We start from the raw sequence: 21,095 nt of genomic DNA, 5'->3' as shown, positions 1-21,095 counted from the left end.
CCCAAGGTCACCCAGCAGGCTTCATGCGTAGGAGCGGGGAAACCCAGTTCTCCAGATTAGAGTCCGCCGCTCTTAACCACTACACCATGCTGGCTCTGCAGTACAAAGTGGCCTGAGGATTTTTTTTTAAAGTAGGTTTTGATCCAATGTAGAACATACACATTTTCTCTTGGGTCAGCATGAGAATAATACAAGTTACTGTGGAAGGTACTAAACATATCAGGATGGTGTGTGTGACATCTCCAAATCATTATAACTGAGTAACAGAAACCCTGATTACTACATTAGGCTAAAAATGAGACATCTGTATATTACATTCCAAATGGGTGAAGCATTGTGGTGTAGCATGAGTAACCCTTAATAATTACTCTTCTGTTAGAAAGCTAAATGTTGGTACAAGTGCCTTGGGTTAACAGTGGAATGTGTTTACAATTTAAGAGTCAATACCAAGGATTTGACGTTAGGTTTATAGACGGCCAGAGGTCAAGCAAAACCACCCACAAACCCATGATGCTGGAAGAGATCTGGTGCTCTTCGCCTGCTTCAACCAGCTCTTGGAATATTTCCAAGCAGCACCCAAAAATCTGCATCTATGCTTGCAGAATATAAGCTAGTATGCGAATGTTTATATGTCATAAAAAGGTATAGGTAGTACCCTGTGCAAGCAATGGGTCATTACTGACCCATGGGGTGACGTCATATCCCGAAGTTTACTAGGCAGACTATGTTTACGGGGTGGTTTGCCATGGCCTTCCTCAGTCAACTACACTTTACTCCCCCAGCAAACTGGGTCCTCATTTTACTGACCTTGGAAGGATGGAAGGCTGAGTCAACCTTGAGCCGGCTACCTGAAACCAGCTTCTGTGGAACTCAGGTAGTGATCACAGCTTTTGACTGGAGTACTGCAGCTTACCACTCTGTGCCATGGCTCGTACGTGCGATCTAATACTTTTAAAACTGTAAATCACTCCTTCCCCTGCCATGCTAGTGATTCTAATTAATTCTAAAGAAATCTTAAGCGAATTAATCAGTTAAATCTGCATGAATCTGAATATGGTTTTTTTCTGGGGGGGAGGGAAGCAAACGTCTTTTGCTTTTAAGTGATGACGCAGTGGGCATTCAGAAAAGGGAATGCTTCTTTGTAGGATGACACACACGTCCCCAGTTTCTGTAAGTAATTACAATAAAAATACAATTTCACCTTTCGGGGTTATTAAAGAGGGTTTTAACCGATTTACCAATTGAGCATGGCAGCTATTTAATTTACCTATTTATTAAAATATTTATACTCCACTTTTCCTCTTGCCTCAATGCAACCTTGGCCCCAAATCAATCGTGCACCCCGCTGTACACGCAGAGAGGAAATTGTAAACAACATATCTACAACTCCAGTGACCGCAGCCCCTTTGGAGAGAAGTACTATATTGGTGCAATCTGAGAGGTTACTGTCAACTGCATCCACGTGCAGCCCAACTCATACAAATGTTTCTCCAAGCATGTGCTGTGACTCACGCAGCTGAAGACCTATGCAAATAAAAATGAACATTCAGTTGCCAACCTGGAGGGGGCAAGAGAAAGCGGCATCTATGGAAAATGAGAGATATCAGTAGGCCACTCTGAGGGACAGCATTAGGTCCTGGAGCAGCCATCCGTTATCAAAGTGACCCTCCCAAAAAGTAATTCCACGGAGATAGCTGCATTAGGTAAGGTAAAGGTCCCCTGTGCAAGCACAAGGTCATTCCTGACCCATGGGGTGACGTCACATCCCGACGTTTCCTAGGCAGACTTTGTTTACGGGGTGGTTTGCCAGTGCCTTCCCCTGTAATCTTCCCTTTACCCCCAGCAAGCTGGGTACTCATTTGACCGACCTCGGAAGGATGGAAGGCTGAGTCAACCTTGCGCCAGCTACCTGAAACCAACTTCCGTTGCCTTAGTTTGTTGCAATAAAAAAATAAACAGCAATGTTGCAGGAATACATAAACCCTTCCTTGGGGAGGGGCTGTGGCTCAATGGAAGAGCCTCTGCTTGGCATGCAGAAGGCCCCAGGGTCAAGCCCTGGCACTTCCAGTTAAAAGGGACAGGTGGTAGATGTGAAAGACCTCCACCTGAGACCTTAGAAAGCCACTGCCAGTCTGAGTAGACAACACTGATCTTGATGGACCAAGGGTCTGATTCAGTTATCAAGCAGCTTCATGTCAGTCTCGTGATACCTTAAAAAAAGTAGTTGTCGACCAGAGGTTTTATCAAAGGTACCCGTGGAAAAATAAGAGAAATCACACAAATCTGCGTAAACAGGTTACAAACAAACCTTTCTTGCGGCAGTATCTGGATTACTCCGATGTAGAATTCTGGAAATCCCGTTTTCAGATTATCATTCCCAACAGACTAACACTTTGCTTTTTTTAAACCTTATGCATTGCACACAGATACATTTAGTCACACGGGAAGCAAACTTTATTCATGACGTGAAAATACACAAAAACCAGGATTTAAGCGTGACCGATATGAGGCAGAAAAAGAGCAAAGCCACCAGTTATTTCAGTAGAACAGCAATCCACTGCTACTTCTCGGGGAACTGTCCTGTACAACTCAATACTATAGGAAAGAAAGAGTCAGCAGTATCTTATCCTGCCATAAATACATTTTTCATGATGAAGCAGCATGCATGAATGAGGCAGAAAGGACAGTTAAGCCCTCCTATGCCGAGTCAAATTTAAAGTAGTTTCTCTAGCGATGCCGCACCTTGTACTCTCCTCCTTGAGCATGCTCAGAAAAACCTGCCCGTCATTCCCTAAGGTTTCTCATAGACTGGGGTCCTCTACAGGATAACTTTGGTACAGATAGATCCATCTGATCAAAGCAGGCTGTACTTCTAAGTAAGTGTGCATCAGATCAGGTGAGGTAAAACTATGGGCTAGATATATGAGACATTTGGTAGTCTCCTGGGAGAAAAGGACAATGATCTGAGTCAAAGGTTATGTCTAAGGTAATTGGATCTAGCCCTGCTCTTCCAGTAAACCTGTCTTATTAAAACAAAAGTTAATGCCAATAAAGGCTTTCGTATTCGTATTAAAACAAAAATCTGCTTTATTAAAAGCGTTTTTTGTAAACAGGAACCAAGATGGTAAACATAGCCAATATGGTTATGAACCAAGCGTGTATTACTCCAAAGGAGTATACCCAACTTTTTGTCGTGGGCAGTTCCTCCAAAACATGTCTTCTGAAGAAATGGACTCTTCTGTCGACAGTGCATCTATTGAATTGAGAATGGGGCTACATCTGAACTCAGTACATGAAATACAATAGGAGGAAAAGACCTGTTTCCAAAACAAACAGACTTATCTGGAGGCTACCGGAAAATAGCACAGGATATTCACAAAAGATGTGAATATTAATTAAAATTTAGTCAACCCTGACTAATGGTTTGGCTACACGAGCCTGAATCCTGTGGATCTGTTCCACTCAAGGAGATGCTTTCCTCTGATGCAAGACTTCCACTGGTGGAAGAGTCCCTTGTATCAGCTGAGGGCTCCTTATACTGAAGGAAAAATGCCATTGCGAGAGGAACCAAGCTTCAAAGTGCTCAACCTGCAGAGTTAGTATGAGGGCAAATAAAACTGAGGGCATCACATCCTATCCTGTTTCTTCTAAAGCTTGCTTCCACCTGGTGTTTTATTTTAAAATTACAAAAGTAGGGAGGGAAAATAGTGGCCTCCCAGCCACGAGGACGAACGTGAACAGCTTGTTTCATGTTCCAAGGAATGGTGGAAGCAGATAATAAACTGAGCACGTTCAACTATAGTATGTATTCTATAGTTGACCAACATGCACACTCCAAATATGACAGTTCGGCTTTCGTTTTGTGATGGTACAAGTTCTTAGATTTAGGTCTCGGGAATTCTTATTCGCCCATTGTTTTTTCAAGCTCATTTACGTATTTATTTTAAAGTACTGCTTCTTTGGAAATTTGGGGTACGGGAGAGGATGATTGCTACCCCCTGCTCCTTCGGTGCATTAAATTAACTGAAAAACAAGTATGCATTAATAACAATTTCAAAATCATTCTAGTACAAGGGACGGACAAAACAAGCTGTGGTTACGCAACTGGAAAGCCAAGGGATTGGAGGAGTGGAGGCGGTGCCCACAGTCAGCCATAGGCACAGGTTGGGGAAGGGAAGGAAGTGGGGCCGTTGGGATGCGCAACAGATTGGAGGAAAACCTCCAGGCTTCCATGTGGGATGCATAAAGAGCAGAGATTAGAACAGGCCATGTCAGGCAGTTGAAGCTTAAACACTATTTACGGGACCAGGGATGACGGCCTTCCCACAAAAATAACCAGGGGGTCACACAGCACCTAGCCTTCGGTTCCCAACCAAAAGTCGCCATTTCCAGGCCAGGAGCATGACATGGCGAGGAGAAGCCATCCTGCTTCCATGGTGATTCTTCTCATTTGCCCAGCACTGCCTATTATCCCCATATGTGGCAGCATTTAATTTGTGGCCGCCATGTAGCGCCTGAAGCCTTTGGCATCTTCCTCCCCCTTCCTGTGGAAACGGGTTCGGAAAGCAAAGGGTTACGGCTACGCCCGTGGAGGCTTAACTTGGTGGGGGAGGCCTTCCAAGGCTCCATCCCAATTCTTGATGATCCGGGAGGAGGCTCGAAGCACGCAAGGGAAGGTGGGCAAGGAAACCCCCAAAAGGCAGGCTCAATTTCAGAAAAATCAGCGCTGCTTTATCGGGCTTTGATAAAAACGGCACCGTCAGGAGGCGCCGCACAGTCCTCCTTTTCAGTTACCGTCTCGACGGTCCCTGAGGCCGACACTATCACTACAGTTTTTGAGGCAGATGTGTCCTTTTCCTTCTCGGCGATGGCCGCACAGACAGCAAGAATCTCGTCACTTTCAAAATCGTAATCCGGGATCGATTCTTCGGAAGCCTCTCCCTGAGCTGCCGCTCCTTGGGGGACTGCCTGAGTCTGAGTCACCTTCTTTTGCTGTTTGTGCAGCTGTTTTGCCCAAGAAAGATCCTCGTTCCACAGTTCAGGGTTCACTGGCCAGATGTGCAAGGCAACCTGGAAGCTTCGGATTGCCTAAGAAAGAGAAGCGTGGAAAGAGCAAGGTGAGAATTCGCCAATGCGAGTGAAAAACGAGGGGCACCATATTATGCAGAACATCTATGAGAATAATTCAGAAGAGCTAAATAAATCCATGACTGCAACATGCTTTAGTTACAAAAATAATCACTTGTCTCTCACATGCACATTCATTCGGTCCAAGCAGCACCCAATGAAATGGCAGCTGTTTTGGATTTGTTCTAGCAATAGAAAATACGTTTACTGCTTCTTTATCTTTGTGCCAATGCATAGACATTCTGGCTTGCCCTCATGGCCCAGACGAGCCTGATCGGGGGGCGGGGGGAGACAGAAAAAGAAGAAGAGGAAGAAGAAGAAGAGTTGGTTTTTATACGCCGACTTTCTCTACCACTTAAGGAAGAATCAAACTGGCTTACCATCATCTTCCCTTTCCCTCCCCACAACAGACACCTTGTGATGTATCTGGGGCTGAGAGAGTTCGGAGAGAACTGGGACTAGCCCAAGGTCACCCAGAAGGCTTCATGTGTAGGAGTGGGGAAACCAACCTGGTTTACCAGATTAGCGGCCGCCACTCATGTGGAGGAATGGGGAATCAAACCCGGTTCTCCAGATCAGAGTCGCCCACTTCAAACCACTACACCATTCTGGCTCTCTAAGCAGAGAGATCACCAAGGAAGACTGAGAGACCACCAAGGAAGACTGAGGTGCTATGCTGATGAAGACAACGGCAAACAGCCACTGCTCATCTCTTGCCTTAAAAATTCTACGAAGTCACTGTAAGCTGGTTGTGACTTGACGGCACTCTTTCCCTTTCCCTTATGAACATTCCAACTTCAGATTTACACAGAGCTCTGTTGTCCAGAATCATAGAATTGGAAGGGACCACCAGAATCATCTAGTCCAATCCTCTGCACAATGAAGGAAATTCACAACTACCCTCCCCCCCACACCCATACCCCATGCCCAGAAGATGGCCAAGATGCCCTCCCTCTCATGATCTGCCTGAGGTCATAGAATCAGCATTGCTGACGGATGGCCATCTAGCCTCTGCTTAAAAACCTCCAGGGAAGGAGAGTTCACCACCTCCCAAGGAAGTCTGTTCCACTGAGGAACCACTCTAACTGTTAGAAAATTCTTCCTAATGTGTAGACAGAAACTCTTGATTTAATTTCAACCTGTTGGTTCTGATGAAGAGCTCTGTGCAGCTCAAAAGCTTTTAGCCCTTTACACCAACAGAAGGTAAATCCGCCCTGACCTGGATAGCCCTAGGCTAGCATGATCTCGTCAGATCTCAGATGTTAACCAGGGTCACCCCTGGCTAGTATTTGGCCTCCAAGGAATAGCAGGGTTGTGACATGGAGGCAGGCAATGGCAAACCACCTCCGAACTCTCTTGCCTTGAAAACCTACAGGGTCACCATAAGTCACCTTGTGACTTGACAGCACACACACACAAAGGGTAAATCCAACCAAGATCGTTTGTTTTCTTTGTATCGCTTTCAAATCAGCGCTGCCTGTAGAACTGCAGGGAGAACAGCTAGAGCATTCCTGCCCTTGCTGTCCTGCGACAACAACAATGCATTCCCTATACAGCTGTATCGGTCTCAGCAGAAAAGAGTTATGAACTTTGTAATCTCTGTGAAACTACGCTGAATTGCAGATTGCAGTCAACTCTCCCCTAACTACTGTCTTGATCAACTGCCTTTAGTTTCCAAGGGGGGGAAAGTGTGTGTGTGTGTGCAGACTTCTTTGGTTGAAGGCCTACTGACATGCACTTAAGCTTTTGAACATGCTAAACAAGTCAGACTCTGGAAACAGCTCGGCTACAGTCTTTCAACAACACAGCATCAGTTTACAGCTGTTCACATCAAGAGGTTGTTTAAACTGCGAGTAAATATAAAACTATCTTAATCATTGCAAAATGACAAACAAAACATTCTTTCTCCCCCACACCCACACCCTCCAAAAAAGAAAAAGTGCCCCGGGGCACCGATTTGTCACCATGTAACATTGTCAATAAAAGGCTGCTTGCTTTTACGAGGCTGCGAAATTGCATTATTAAGCACCTTTTGTTATAACGGTTCCTTCTAGATTAATGCCTGCCACTGGGTAAAAAGAGGAGAGTCATTCCGGGATGCGCTAGCAAAATTAGGAGAGAATCGAACAACTACATGGGTCATTTAAGCTCTGAGACAAGCCAGAACTCCCCTTATAAAATCTAGTTTGGGGAATCAGTTTAGAACTGTAGGCTTCTTTCATGTTTGGGGTCAATGTCCTATCTCGAAAAAGTATTGGATGTTATACAGCATATAACATAAGAGACAAGTGACCTTTTACAAGTTGACCTCACTCTTCCTCCAAGGAGCTCAGGGCAGTATTCATGACTTTCCTTTCTTCACTTTGTCTTCATAGTTCTCCTTATAGTCCTCCTTTCTCACTGAGACTCAAGGCGAAATGATGATGACGGTGATGTTGATGACGTGCTTCAAGTCGCAACAACTTATGGCGACCCCTCAAGGGTTTTTCAAGGAGAGAGATGAGCAGAGGTGGTCTGCCAGTGCCTTCCTCTCTGTCGCAATCCACCATCTTCCTTGGTGGTCTCCCATCCAAGTACTAACCAGGGCCAACCCTGCTTAGCTTCCAAGCTCAGGTGAAACTGAGCAAACCTGGGCTATGCAAGCTGCTCAAGGAAGACTATGCAATGTAAATCAACACAATCAGTAGAGTGATACATCCAACAAGCACAATAATCCTGTGAGGCAGGTCATGAGAACATAAGAAAGAAGAAGAAAAAGAGTTGGTTTTTATATGCCGACTTTCTCTGCCACTTAAGGGAGAATCAAACCGGCTTACAATCACCTTCCCTTCCCCTCCCCACAACAGACACCCTGGGAGGTAGGTGGGGCTGAGAGAGCTGTGACTAGCCCAAGGTCACCCAGCTGGCTTCATGTGTAGGAGTGGGGAAACAAATCCAGTTCACCAGATTAGCCTCTGCTGCTCATGTGGAGGAGTGGGGAATCAAACCCGGTTCTCCAGATCAGACTCCACTGCTCCAAACCACCACTCTCAACCACTGCACCATGCTGGATCAGACCAAGGTCCATCAAGTCCAGTAGTCTGTTCACACAGTGGCCAACCAGGTGCCTCTAGGAAGCCCACAAGCAAAACAACTGCAGCAGCATTATCCTGCCCGTGTTCCTCAGCACCTAATATAATAGGCATGCTATTCTGATCCTGGTTATGCTGAAAGATTGGCTCAAGGTCACAGAGGGAGCTTTGTGGCACTGTATTAATTTGAACTTAAACCTTCTGGTCTTTGCCTGCCACTCTAACCACTAAATTACCTTGTAAAACATCTTTACAGAGTGCTTAGAAGCCTTACTGCGCAAATCTTTGTCAAATATTGAAAATTTGCTAGTGTGGTGTAGTGGTTAGAGTGTTGGACTAGGATCTGGAAGACACAGGTTCAGATCTCTACTCTGCCATAGAAACTTGCTGAGTGACCTTGGGCAACACATACACATTCAGCCTAGCCCACCTCACAGAGCTGTTGTGTGGATAAAATGGAGGAGAGCAGAACTTTTGGGGAGAAAGACGAGGGAGAAATTAAGTAAATAAATAAAATGGAGGCAAGTGCTGCCCTCTAAGGGATGGCTAAAAAAATATGTTCGGTAGCAGAAATGGAAATAAAAACTTACCCCAGAAATAATTTAATAGAACAGAGACTTTTCAGCCAATTAATTTTTATAGCTTCTGTTATAGGAGGAAAATGAACAGGAAAGGAAAGACTGATACTCATACAAAACGTAACCTTGATTTCGTAATGGATGTTCTGTCCTGGAGCACAGCTTCCCCAAAATCACAGATCAAGCTGTTCAAAAAGTTCAGTGACTGGTGCTCTCAGCCCAGTTACCTTCCATTATTGCCTTTTCATTAGTTTGGAGAAGAAGAGGCAATATAACGGGGGCGGGGGGGAGAATCCCAGTTCACATTATGGCTTTTGATTTAGAAAATGTGCCCCAGGAAAGCAGCCTCAGTTCTAAACTGGCACATAAGAGTTTCAGAAGGTTTAAAAATTCTGACCTGGACCCCTGCAACTGATAGCTTCATAGGTGGTCCGCAGTGGCATTAACCAGTGGCATTCAAACAGTGTTCCAGGAAACCCTAGTGTTCCTTGGAAGTTTTTCAACGATGCCTTCAATGAGAAGTTGGCTAACAGCCCCCAAGCTTCCCCGAGAGAGACTGATCTTCACTACCAATTTTCCTCATCAAGGCAGAAGAGTATCTGATATTTTTTAGGGTTCACCCTAAGTTAGCTTTTATGTTACTTATTTCCCCACTTTTCTCCCCAATGGGGACCTATAGTGGCTTAGCGAGGCCGTGCCACCAAAATAGGTGGCAAAGGCCAGCCGCCACCCAAGGGGGCATTCCTGGGGCAATTGGGCTGTGGAAACTGCCTAAAGGCAGCTCCACCCCTAGGAACACCCCGCCGGTGTGGCTGCGCTGGTAAGGGGGCTGGCGGCACCTGGACGCCGGTGTGTTTGCTCCCGCGCCGGTGTAGGTGCCACCTTATTCCGTGATAAGGTGGCATCTACGTTGGCAGGAAGTCAGGCCGGCTCCAAAGGAGCTTCACCCGCCCCTTCAGGAATGGGCTGAGTGTGGTGGGTGTGTTGTTTAGGCGGCTGAGGTAGGATCTGGAAGACTTGGACTGAGGTCACCACTCTACCATGAAGCTCACTAGATGACTTTGGGCTAGTCACGTAACTCTCAGCCTAACCTACTGTGATGGACAGTTTGAAGTCCCGCCTTCGAGGAGTTTCACCAATCACTTTCAAACGGCGGACAGGAATGCTGGGGGGGGGAGGAACAGTTGGACAAGTTTAACATGCCATGGTAACCTCAAGGCTAGATTACTGCAGTGCACTCTGTATGGGGCTGCCCTTGAAGACAACTTAGAAACTCTAGCTGGTGCAGAATGCCGCCGTTTGATTATAAAAAGTCGCTTGACAGCCTATGCATATTACATCTATTCTGCTTTGTTGGTTAATGGTTAGTTTCTGGGTTCTATTCACTGGTTATTACCTACAGAGTGCTTCATGGCCCAGGGCTCACATATCTACAGCACCGCCTCTCCTGGTATGTCCTGCTGCAGCAGCTTCACTAATCTGAGCAAAGCCTTCTGAAGGTGCCACCCTGCAAATGGTTAAGATCAACAGCTGCCCACACCCGAGCATGCTCTGTTTGTGGCTCCCATCTGGCAGAATGGCCTGCCTGGTGAGGTCAGGAAGGTTCCCACTTTCCTATCATTCTGCAGAATGCGTAAAAGAAAATTGCTCCGGAGGGCATTTTTATAAAGGGAAAGGAGTTGAAGTTTTAACGACTGTGGGAGTTTTAGGCAATTGTCATTGCACAGTTTATGGCAGGCTCTGGGGTATTTTTACCGCATTGTTTTCTAATTCAGCAATCCACCTTTATTGCATTGTTCAGTGTATGCATTACACTCTTTTTATTGGACTGATCTCCGGTTTTGTAACCCAATTTTCATGCACTGTTTGTAGGTATTGTATTGTTTTTATTGCATTTCTGTTTAATACTTTGCCTTCTGCACCTAACATGTTCTCTCCTTAATCTGGCTGCTCAGAATTTTATAATGCATATTGCTGCATTTCCTATAGATGATTCCATTTTCTTCCTACAATAAAAGTTCCAGTCCTTTCTCACCATCACCAGCACTTCCAAGTTACTTTCAGAATAACATTTGTCTAAAACTTTAACTAGATAACAATGCACTATGGAGCAGCTGTATGAGTTTGCTACTGGCTATTGCTAGGATTTTTAAACAAAAAACATAGGACTAAAAGGAAAACATGCAACAAAACACTGCATTAATCCCCCTTTTAGTCAACAGAAAAGCCTCTAAAATCATAGATTCTTATTGACATGACTTAATTTTTTTCCCAGTGCACATTTCAACAAAGCACAAAGCTCTGAATTGGCTTTAGGTAAAGGTAGTCCCTTGTGCAAGCATCGGGTCATTCCTGACCCATGGGGTGACGTAGCATCCCGACGTTTACTAGGCAGACTGGGTTTACGGGGTGGTTTGCCATTGCCTTCCCCAGTCATCGACACTTTACTCCCAGCAAGCTGGGTACTCATTTTACCGACCTCAGAAGGATGGAAGGCTGAGTCAACCTTCAGCCGGCTACCTGAAACTGAATTCCGTCGGGATCGAACTCAGGTCATGAGCAGAGCTTTTGACTGCAGTACTGCAGCTAACCATTCTGCGCCACGAAACAAAGCACAAAGCTCTGAATTGGCTTTACCTGATGATACCTTACAAACAGTACTATGGCATTCCCTGCATTATCCAGAATAAACTGACACTGCTAATTATGAGTTTTGGTTTTATAACCTAAAAAAAGGGGTCATGGCTCAGGGGCAGAGCAGAAGGCCCCAGGTCCAATCACCGACATCTCCAGTTAAAAGGATCAAGTAGTGGGTGATAGGAACACATGAAGCTGCCTTTTACCGAATCAGACCCTCGGTCCATCAAAGTCAGTATTGCCTACTCAGACCAGCAGCAGTGGCTCTACAGGGTCTCAGGCAGAGGTCTTTCACATCACCTACTTGCCTAGTCCCTTTAACTGGAGATGCCGGGGATTGAACCCGGGACCTTCTGCATGCCAAGCAGATGCTCTACCACTGAGCCACAGCCCCTCTGGAGAGCCGCTGCCAAACCGAGTAGATAATACTGACCTTGATGGACCAATGGTCTGACACAATAGAAAGCAGCATCATATGTTATACTGAGGTGCTGATATTGCTTGTCTTACACAACAATAGAGTCCCTCTGTTCCCATCAGGGCCTGCTTGACCCACAATATAGAGCTCATCTGGCAAGGCTAGGTAATGAAAGTTCTGTGGGGCGTATCTCCACTAGGAAACATGTTGCGCAGATCAGCCACTTCAAGAGCTGCCAGCAAAAGGTATTCGACGTCTTGGGTTCTGTAGAATAGCTATTCTGGGTATTAAAAAAAATGTACAGAACTGCGATACCAGCCTGCATCTCCTCGCTTCTTCCTTCAGATAGTTAATGCCAATCCACAGCAGAGTCGACGCAAATGGATGCCTAACAAAACGGTCAGTTTCTGTTTTAGCTAGTTTACCCATAAACAAAAACGCCCCAAGGGTTGTGCTGATCCCTATCTAAAATTTACACAAAATCAGAAGAGACCTGATGTACTTTGAGTAAGTGTTGCTCAGGGTAATTCTCATGCGGCTAAAGGGCAATGAATTTTCTTTGCTCTGCCTGTTTGCTATCTGAAGCAGACATATGGCAGAAAAAAACTCCCACAGTCACTTCTATCAGCAATATACAAGCCAGCCTGAAGCAAAACGCTCCCTTAAAGCACAATGGATTTTTCCTGAGCTGACTGAAAGCGAGAGAGAAGACAACTTGGTTTTTATATGCTGATTTTCTCTACCACTTAAGGGAGAATCAAACCAGCTTACAATCACCTTTCCTTCCCCTCCCCCTCCCCTCCCCAGTAGCCCAAGGTCACTCAGCTGGCTTCATGTGTAGGAGTGGGGAAATCAACCTGGTTCACCAGATCAGCGTCCGCCGCTCATGTGGAGGTGTCGGGAATCAAACTCGGTTCTCCAGATTGAAGTCCACCGCTCCAAACCACCGCTCTTAACCACTGCACCACACTAGCTCTCAACTGAGCAACAGGGGACTTTCCCCTGCTTCCGTAGCTCTCCCATAAAACCAACCAGAGCCCAAAAACTTCAGGTTGCTTTAAAATAAAACAGGGGAAAATCCCACAGTAATTTAAGCATGCTTATTTTAAAAATACTGCCTGGCTCTCTTGGGAGTGTACAGCTGCACGTGGGTGTTTAATATATTGATCCAAGGAAGTCAAAAGCAATCTCATGCACTGCAAGTCACAAGGGGAAGGTGTGTGCTGGACAAATTGGACAGGTGAATTACTCTGGGCAAACTCTGACATGGGTTGTCAGCTAAACAACGCGTGATGCTGAGGAACAACAGAGATTCTGATCTGAATCCTTATCTGTACTGCATTCGTTAAAACAAAATTCAGTTGCTTCTGACAGCTTGCTGGCACATATGCAGTAATGTTGGTGTACAAAATTCTGAATTAGAGACTAGCATTTATTGGGGGCAGGGGTTTGCACTTACCAATGTGATTTCTCCTAACCCAAGCTGAGCACGTCCCAAAGTCTGCCAGGCCTCCCAAGAATGGGGATCTCTCTGGACAGCCATTTCTGCCGCATTCACTGCAGGGAACATTTCGTGCAGAGACATCAGGACCTAATTGGGGGTAAAAACAATGAACAGCAAGTCTGAAGCCTGCAAACTGAATTGTGCTGCGGGGGGGAGTTTTCAAAATAAAGGGATTTATTTTGGGGTTTGTTTTTTTGTAAAACAGATAATTGTCACAGGAAGTTGTGCTACAGTGATCTCCGGCAGAACTCATAAAATGTTGATTGAGCCAGCATGGTGTAGAGGTTAAGAGCGGTGGTTTGGAGCAGCGGACTCTGATCTGGAGAACCGGGTTTGATCCCCGACTCCTCCACATGAGTGGCAGACTCTAATCTGGTGCATTTGATCAATTGGCAATGCCCTTTCACTGAGGGACAGGGAAACCTTTACTGTACAATCAAACTATGAATTATCTACCTATCAACTTAACAAGGTCTTTCTTAAAATCTCATTCAAAAACCCTGTTCTGTACTGTAACCGCTAGCCCTTGCTTCCTGAAAGTTCCGGTCACATGTGAACCCAATGGAATTAACAAAAAGGGGGGGGGAACTCAACCTTAGCCAGACAAACAGAGAACCTAAAAGTTGAGCTGCAAATTTATACAAAAGACTGATATTGTTTATTATATAGTGAACACCCAATTAAAAACACTAGGCCCCAAAATTAGGCTGATCAATTAAAAAACTCTAAAAAGATAATTGCTAATTTACAAACATGGTTGATGATCATAAATATATGTAAATTACTAATAGACAACCAAACGCGTTTCGGCCTTTGGGGCCTTCTTCAGTGGTCATACATACATTTCCATATTTTAGAAACACATCCTGAAATACATACAAAGGTATGCTGAAAAGTAATTGTCTGCTATCTTGAGTAGCCTGTTGTCACTTATTGGTGTAAAGCCTGGAATAGTCACCATTTAAATTGGCTCATGTGAACCCAATCTTATGTGAACACGTGAACCCAATCTTATGCAAATTTACCTATTCAGTGGAGATTAATCCCAGGCTGGTAAGCATAAAATGGAAGGCTCAGGGCAGCTTCAGAGATAAAAATAAGAGCATATAGCCTGATACGTATTCATTTCTACAATGGAATTGTTTTATCTGTTCAACTTGGCCAACAGGATCTTGTGTAGGGAAGCTATGCCAACAGACATGCAAAAAAAAGAGGTAATTTTTTTGCTTCTCCGACAAAGCATGCAGAAGATAGGGCAGCAGCTTGGCAGAACCAGCATTTCTCCTCTATGAGTCTTTAATGAGATTTAATTCTTCCCATGCGACATTTGGGGAAATTGGGGCAATTGCAGGATACTCCTGGGTTGTAAAAATTTAAGATGGGAAGGTCCTGTTTGTACATCATCCGAATTAGAACAATGGGCCCAGAAGTTTCTATTCTGAGAGCAATCACACTGCAACCAAACTCTGTAACCATGGGCGCGGATTGCATCAATAAAACCTTGGCTGATCCTTCACCTTTGCCTTTCAGGTTAAGGTCTCCAAAAACACTGGCAATCGCTGTCCCCAGAATGTTTGCTAATGCCAGATAGGGATGGGGAGGGAGAAAAAGCTTGATATTTGCCGCTTGGGAGACAGATCAGACTCAGCCTGTTACAACATATTGCTAATGGTAAGGAAATTAGTAGCACTCCTTTTGTTAGGGTGTGTCAGCAACTGAACCGTTTCCGCACCGGAAAAGAGTCTGGCTGTACCGAAGTGGACACAGTACTGAAACCTCCCACATATGATTATGATTAGTCGTCTATGTTGCACTTTTCAGATTCATAAAGAACCTTTCCATTTTCGCACAGGGCTGATGGATGGAAGAAAGCCAGCCAGCCTCACAGTCACAAGGAACTAGTTGCTCTGAACCGTGGCAGTATTATCGAAGCGTAAAATGAATAAACTCAGAGCTTTGAATGTCCTGAAGACCCAACAGAAGACGATGTGCGCATGGCATGCACTCGGTTTGTTAACAGCTATTTTCCGGTGTGGAAGCGGTTCAGTTGCTCCTCCCCTACTCAGGGCCATGGCTTCCTTGATTGAGTCAATCCTTTTATTGTTGGGTCTTCCTCTTTTCCTGCTGCCTGCAACTTTTCCTAACGTTATTGTCTTTTCCAGTGACTCGTGTTTTCTCATAATGTGACCAAATTACGATAGCCTCAGTTTAGTCATTTTAGCTTCTAGGGACAGTTCAGGCTTGATTTGATCTAGAACTCACTGATTTGTTTTTTTGGTGGTCCACGATATTTGTAATACCACATTTCAAAGGAATCTACTTTCTTCTTCCTGTCTGATTTCTTCATTCTTTAACATTTCTATAGCGTAGCAGCCAATTACCATTTCCCTGGGACGTGACCCTTCGCTGTTTCAGTCTTCAATAATTTTTCTGTTAACTAAAATAATGTTGAATATTAAACTCTTCAAACTTTCACTTTGATTTCTCCTGAGGTTTTTCTGTACCAACTATTTGTTCAGTTACATACGGCAAACAGTACATGACATTTGCTCCAAATCCTGGGCTTTGCTATAATTTTCACTCTCGCTCTCAATAATTCTGATTCAAAAAACTGGTAGCTTATAATATACGTACCAGCCAAAATGTAATGTCTTTAAGATCTACCAAGTATTGCTAGGGCAATTATTCCTCAGGTCCTTCCTTCACTGCTGTCCCCTAAAATCTTAAACATTAGATTGTAGACAGAGCCATACATTCATTGAAGGGAAATGGCAGAAATAGATCACAACCTAATGGATAGCACTTCTTGATCCCAAGAGAAGCTCTGGAATGTTCTGTGGCTAGGTTGCACATACACAGATCCCAATACAGGATTCTTCTTTGCATGACCAACTATAGTTGGTATGAATACATATTCCCATATTTTTAAACTGCCAAAACATCGTGATGTGTTACCTGTGATTTCATTTCATAGAGGGCAGCATCTTCCGGAGTTAGCTGAAGGGCTTCATCCCATTTGTGAAGAGCCTCCCGGTATCTGCAAGTTGTTAAAGCAACAGAATGGTCTTACTTCCTGGAAATGGGATATGACCAGGCGAGGCAAGCTATAAAACAAAGGATACTGGCTATGGAGCGCCAAAAAGACCTGGAGAAGGCACCAACTTTCCTGTCAGCAGAACAGTCCAGATATGTAGCCTCTCCTGCCACCTACCTCTCCCAATTAGAGATCTGTAGATATAAGAAAGCATTCACCCTTGCCAGATGCCAAACTCTTCCCTCGGCAGTTGTGGGTGGGAGATACAGAAAGGTTTCCCTGGAGCAGTGGTTCCCAAAGTGGGTGGTACCACCCCCTGGGGAGCAATGGGATTACCTAGGGGGGCACTAAGAGGCAAGAGGGCAGCAGGGGGGCGCTAGAGGTGGGCCCCTTCAACTGTGTTGTTCACTAGTTTACACTAGATCAAGCTATGGAACCATGCTGGCAAATTTGGTAGAAACTTAACAGAATTTTTTTTCAGACTCTGAAGAGCTGGTACCACTGGATCAAGTCCATCAGTTTTGTTGAATAAATTTCAACTAAAAAGTTTTAATGTGATTTTGAATAGATGTGCAATTAACTGTTACTATTTTGAAATGTTATTGTTATTATCTTCTTTAGTGAGTCATGCAAACCCCTATTTTGAATAATGCTTTTTATAGGATAGGGTAGGGGGCACTGGGGTTGAGTCTGTGGAACCAAGGGGGTGGTGGCCCAAAAGGTTTGGGAACCACTGCCCTGGAGGATAGGGTATGTCCCTGTGCTTTAAAGGAAATTGAAACAACAGAGCACGTCCTACTGCGCTGTCCTTTATATCAAGAGGTCCGTTATAAGTTTATCTCCCCCTGGCTTAGTCGGCATTCCAGCCATTCAGGTCAGGAGCAAACTGAAATGTTGCTTATAGACGAAAACCCACAGTTCACAGTAGGAACGGCTAAGTTTTGTTCAGCAGCCTGTAGAATCCGCCAGACGCTGCTGAGAACACCGGTGTGTCAATCATTTTAATGGGTAGTTTATATAGTTTATATAGTTTCCAAAGAGTCCCAACAACTTTTTTAACTATTTGTATTAACCTGCGGGAAGAGCGTAACACTAAGGGTTTTAATGGTAAATTGTGAAGAGCTGGTCTATGACTGTTTTTAATAAAGATTGGATTGAATGGTTTTACTAGGTTTATGGAGGAGTTAAAAAATGGCAGTATCTTTACCAGTTCATCAAGGGAAGTCACATACTCTGGTCATAACACTCACTAGAAATGGAGCGTAAGTTAGAATGAGACAACCCCCTTATCCAGGGCCAGACGGGAGACCAGGAGGGCCATTTGGCCTGGGCCGCAAAGCTCAAAGGGGGCCTCAAATTTAGATATTTGTTAAGTTTCCTCAGTTTGAAATATTTTACCACTTGTTTTTACCTACCTCCCTATTGGACAAAAATGTGACACATTCTTCCAGCTTAGAATCGAGCCCAGTAGCACCTTAGACACCAACAAGATTTTCAGGGTCTCTGAGGTGCTACTGGACTTGAACCTAACTGTTCTACTGCAGACCAACACAGCTACCCTCTAAAACTATTCTTCCAGCTTATTCTTGTTATGGCTATGTGTGTGTTAAGTGCCGTCAAGTGGCTTCCGACTCATGGCGACCCTATGAATCAAAGTCCTCCAAAATGTCCTATCTTTGACACCCTTGCTCAGATTTTGCAAACTGAGGGCTGTGGCTTCCTTTATGGAGTCAATCCATCTCTTGTTGGGTCTTCCTCTTTTCCTACTGCCCTCAACTTTTCCTAGCATGATTGTCTTTTCCAGTGATTCTTGTCTTCTCATAATGTGGCCAAAGTATGATAGCCTCAGTTTAGTCATTTTAGCTTCTAGGGTCAGTTCAGGATTGATTTGATCTATATGTTATGGCTCGGAGCCTGTAAAATTGAAAGACAGTCTTGAAGGACATCGCGCTTACCACTTTCAGGGAAGTTCAGCTGACCCTTGCTGGCTTGGTTAAGAGCCTAGGGGTTATGCTTCGCCCAGCATTAATCCTGAAGAAGAAAATTAATGCAGCTGCAAAAAGTGCTTTCTTCCAACCCTGTTTAGCCTGGAAGACGGCCCCCTACCTAGACTCAGCTAACCTGGCCACCTGGATCCATGCCGCTAGACTACTGCAACGCACTCTGAATAGGTCTGCCCTTGAAGAGGAAACCAATGCACAACTGCCCCCAGAAACCAGACCAAAGAGCTAGATGAGTGTACAAAATGAAAAAGGACAAAGACAGCCATGCCACTCTCTGATGATCATCTGTGTACAGTTATCACCAAAACTGACAGCTCTAGAAGTCAGCCCATTTAGTTTTCCTCCCTTCACTGTCACTCACTGGAGCAATCTGATCTCTTCATTGATAAATGACATCTAATATACGAAGTCTAAATCTAAGTCTAAACACAGAAAATTCAAGTTTTCTTAGGATGAAGGAACGATTAGCAGCAGAACGCTGCAGAAGCTGCTTCCCTGTCAAAGGCAGGAAAAGAACTGGAGCTGTGAGGAAGAGGGGGTCATTTCCCCCGGGAGACAGGAAAACCATAGCGTTTTTATTCCTGCCTTCCCTGACAATGAGAAAGGAAATAACCCAAGCTGAAGATGCCCTTCTCCCTCAGAGCGAGAAAGGCAAGGCCTCTGAGACGCGCTTGCAGTTCTCCTGAGGATCTCAGTGCACTTCCAGTCTAGCAAAAATACTTTTGTCAGTTCTCCCGCTGACCCTTTGGGAGTGGCAGCAACTTGAAAGCTTTCAAAACTGCTTGCAGACAGAAAAAAAAGTCAGTGAGGCCCACAAACATTACACTAACCACTAGGTGTTCCCTCAGAGTGTTCAGTGTTTCCCTTAAACCAACTCCAATTTCAATTACACATGCACATATATGCTGTTTGCGTTAAGTCCTGTCAAGCCAGTTCTGTCTTACGGCGACCCTATATATAGGTCTGTCTATAATTCCTGGGGGTAAGTAATTTGGGGTCCATTTTGGGCTGCCATAGGAGGGGGCCTTTTGGAAGTCCACATACATAATGTTGATTGGATCACCTCTGATCATAAGTTAGGGTTGCCAGGGCCCTCTTTGCCACCGGTGGTTTTTGGGGCGGAGCCTGAGGAGGGTGGGGGTTGGGGAGGGGAGGGACTTCAATGCCATAGAGTCCAGTTGCCAAAGAGGCCATTTTCTCAAGGGGAACTGATCTATGTCACTTGGAGATCAGTTGTAATAGCAGGAAATTTCCAGCCAGTACCTGGAGGTTGGCAACCCTATCACAAGTGTATTAAAAGGAACTCCAAAAATTCGGTGAGAAAGGACTGCCCTTTACAGAAGCCAAGCTGATTCTTGGACTTGTTCCTCTATGGCCATGTTGGCGAACCCATGGCACGCGTGCCGGAGTGGGCACTCAGAGCCCTCTCTGTGGGCTCGCGCGGGTAACTTGAGGAGCTGTCGCGTCTGACTTGGTTTGGAGAATGGAGTGGCTCCAATACTCCCCCAACAGCCAGCCTCTTCCTCCCTGGCCTCTGCGCTCCCGCGGGCTTATCTGGGCCAAGCCCCTCCCGGCTCCGCCCCCTCCCGAGCCTCCCGTCCTGCACTTCCAGGGCTCCAAAAGGCCTCCCCGGTCGGCGTCTGGGCCCCTCACTCTCTCTCAGCTGAGCTGCTGCCTATCCAGGCATTAAATGTTCCTGAATGTATGGCAGCAGCTAGTCCATAAAGAGTATGACTAGTAAGAATGATCGTGTGAGTAAATGTTCTATTTAATATTCTTTAGCAATAAGTAGTGAGCGAAGTAGATTCCTTTGAAAGGTGGTGTTGGAGGAGAGTGCTATGGATACCGTGAAATGACAAAAAACAAAACAAAAAAAAAACCAGTGGGTTATAGATCAAATCAAGACTGAACTGACCTCAGATTCCAAGATCTGAGCAAGGCTGTCAAAGATAGGACATTTTGGAGGACTTTGATTCATAGGGTCGCCATGAGTCGGGGAACTTTGTATTGGCTGCTGTCCATAGGAACCAATCTGGGCTCCTGCTAATGGGAAAATGAGAGCTTGTATGGATGATCGAGGTCTGCACGCTTCCTGTGTATGGGAAATGTGTGCAACACCTCCACTTCATCTTATTTATGCAAATTTCCCAAGAAGGGAATATCTATTTTTTTAGTGTTAACTAATAAGTGTTTGCTATTTTTGGTATAGGGATAGATTTGTATTGGGTGCTTCATTTTTTGGAAATTTTGTTCAAAAGCATGCCAAATGCAAATTTTTACCTTTCAATAAAAAGTTGTTTGTATCATTGAAAGCTCTGTTATTGTGTTTTTCTTTTAAGACAAAAGATGTTAATGTATGAGTTGTTTTTTCTAAACTAAAACCTCAGGTTAAATTGCCGTGTTGGCACTTTGCGATAAATAAGTGGGTTTTGGATTGCAGTTTCGGCACTCGGTCTCTAAAAGGTTCGCCATCACTGCTCTATGGGCTTAATAATTTTACCTTAAATAACAGTTTCCACCGATTTATCTGGAACAGACTTTGCGGTAACTGCTTTGTCTCTCTTCTGGATTCTTTTTTTAAAACTGGCATTACATTTGCTAATTGCCAGTCCACTGGAAGAGAGGATGATTTTAGTGATGTTGCATATTTTGGACAGGATATGAACGTCACATTTATTCCCAGTTTAAAAAAAAAAAAAAAACACTTGGGAATAAGCCATCCA

At 44.7% G+C, this 21,095-nt stretch overlaps 1 protein-coding gene and 1 non-coding gene across 2 annotated transcripts in view; both read right to left on the bottom strand.

Moving 5' to 3' along the window:
- Window positions 1-4,731: 4,731 nt before the first annotated feature.
- TTC33 (tetratricopeptide repeat domain 33) overlaps window positions 4,732-21,095 on the bottom strand; it is a 36,276-nt gene continuing 19,912 nt past the window's right edge. The window contains exons 3-5 of the mRNA XM_056847858.1: window positions 16,291-16,372; window positions 13,291-13,422; window positions 4,732-5,088 (exon numbers count right to left, since the gene is read on the bottom strand). Coding sequence (XP_056703836.1) covers window positions 4,732-5,088; window positions 13,291-13,422; window positions 16,291-16,372 — 571 coding nt within the window. The remainder of the gene's footprint in view (window positions 5,089-13,290; window positions 13,423-16,290; window positions 16,373-21,095) is intronic.
- On the bottom strand, window positions 11,736-11,807 carry TRNAA-GGC (transfer RNA alanine (anticodon GGC)). Its single transcript has one exon. It is a non-coding gene; the product is annotated as a tRNA-Ala (tRNA).

This window comes from Euleptes europaea, chromosome 4, assembly GCF_029931775.1.
Source record: "Euleptes europaea isolate rEulEur1 chromosome 4, rEulEur1.hap1, whole genome shotgun sequence".
Taxonomy (NCBI): Eukaryota; Metazoa; Chordata; class Lepidosauria; order Squamata; family Sphaerodactylidae; genus Euleptes; species Euleptes europaea.
The sequence above is the reverse complement of the archived record's forward strand: the minus strand, read 5'-3'. Positions and strand labels throughout refer to the sequence as shown.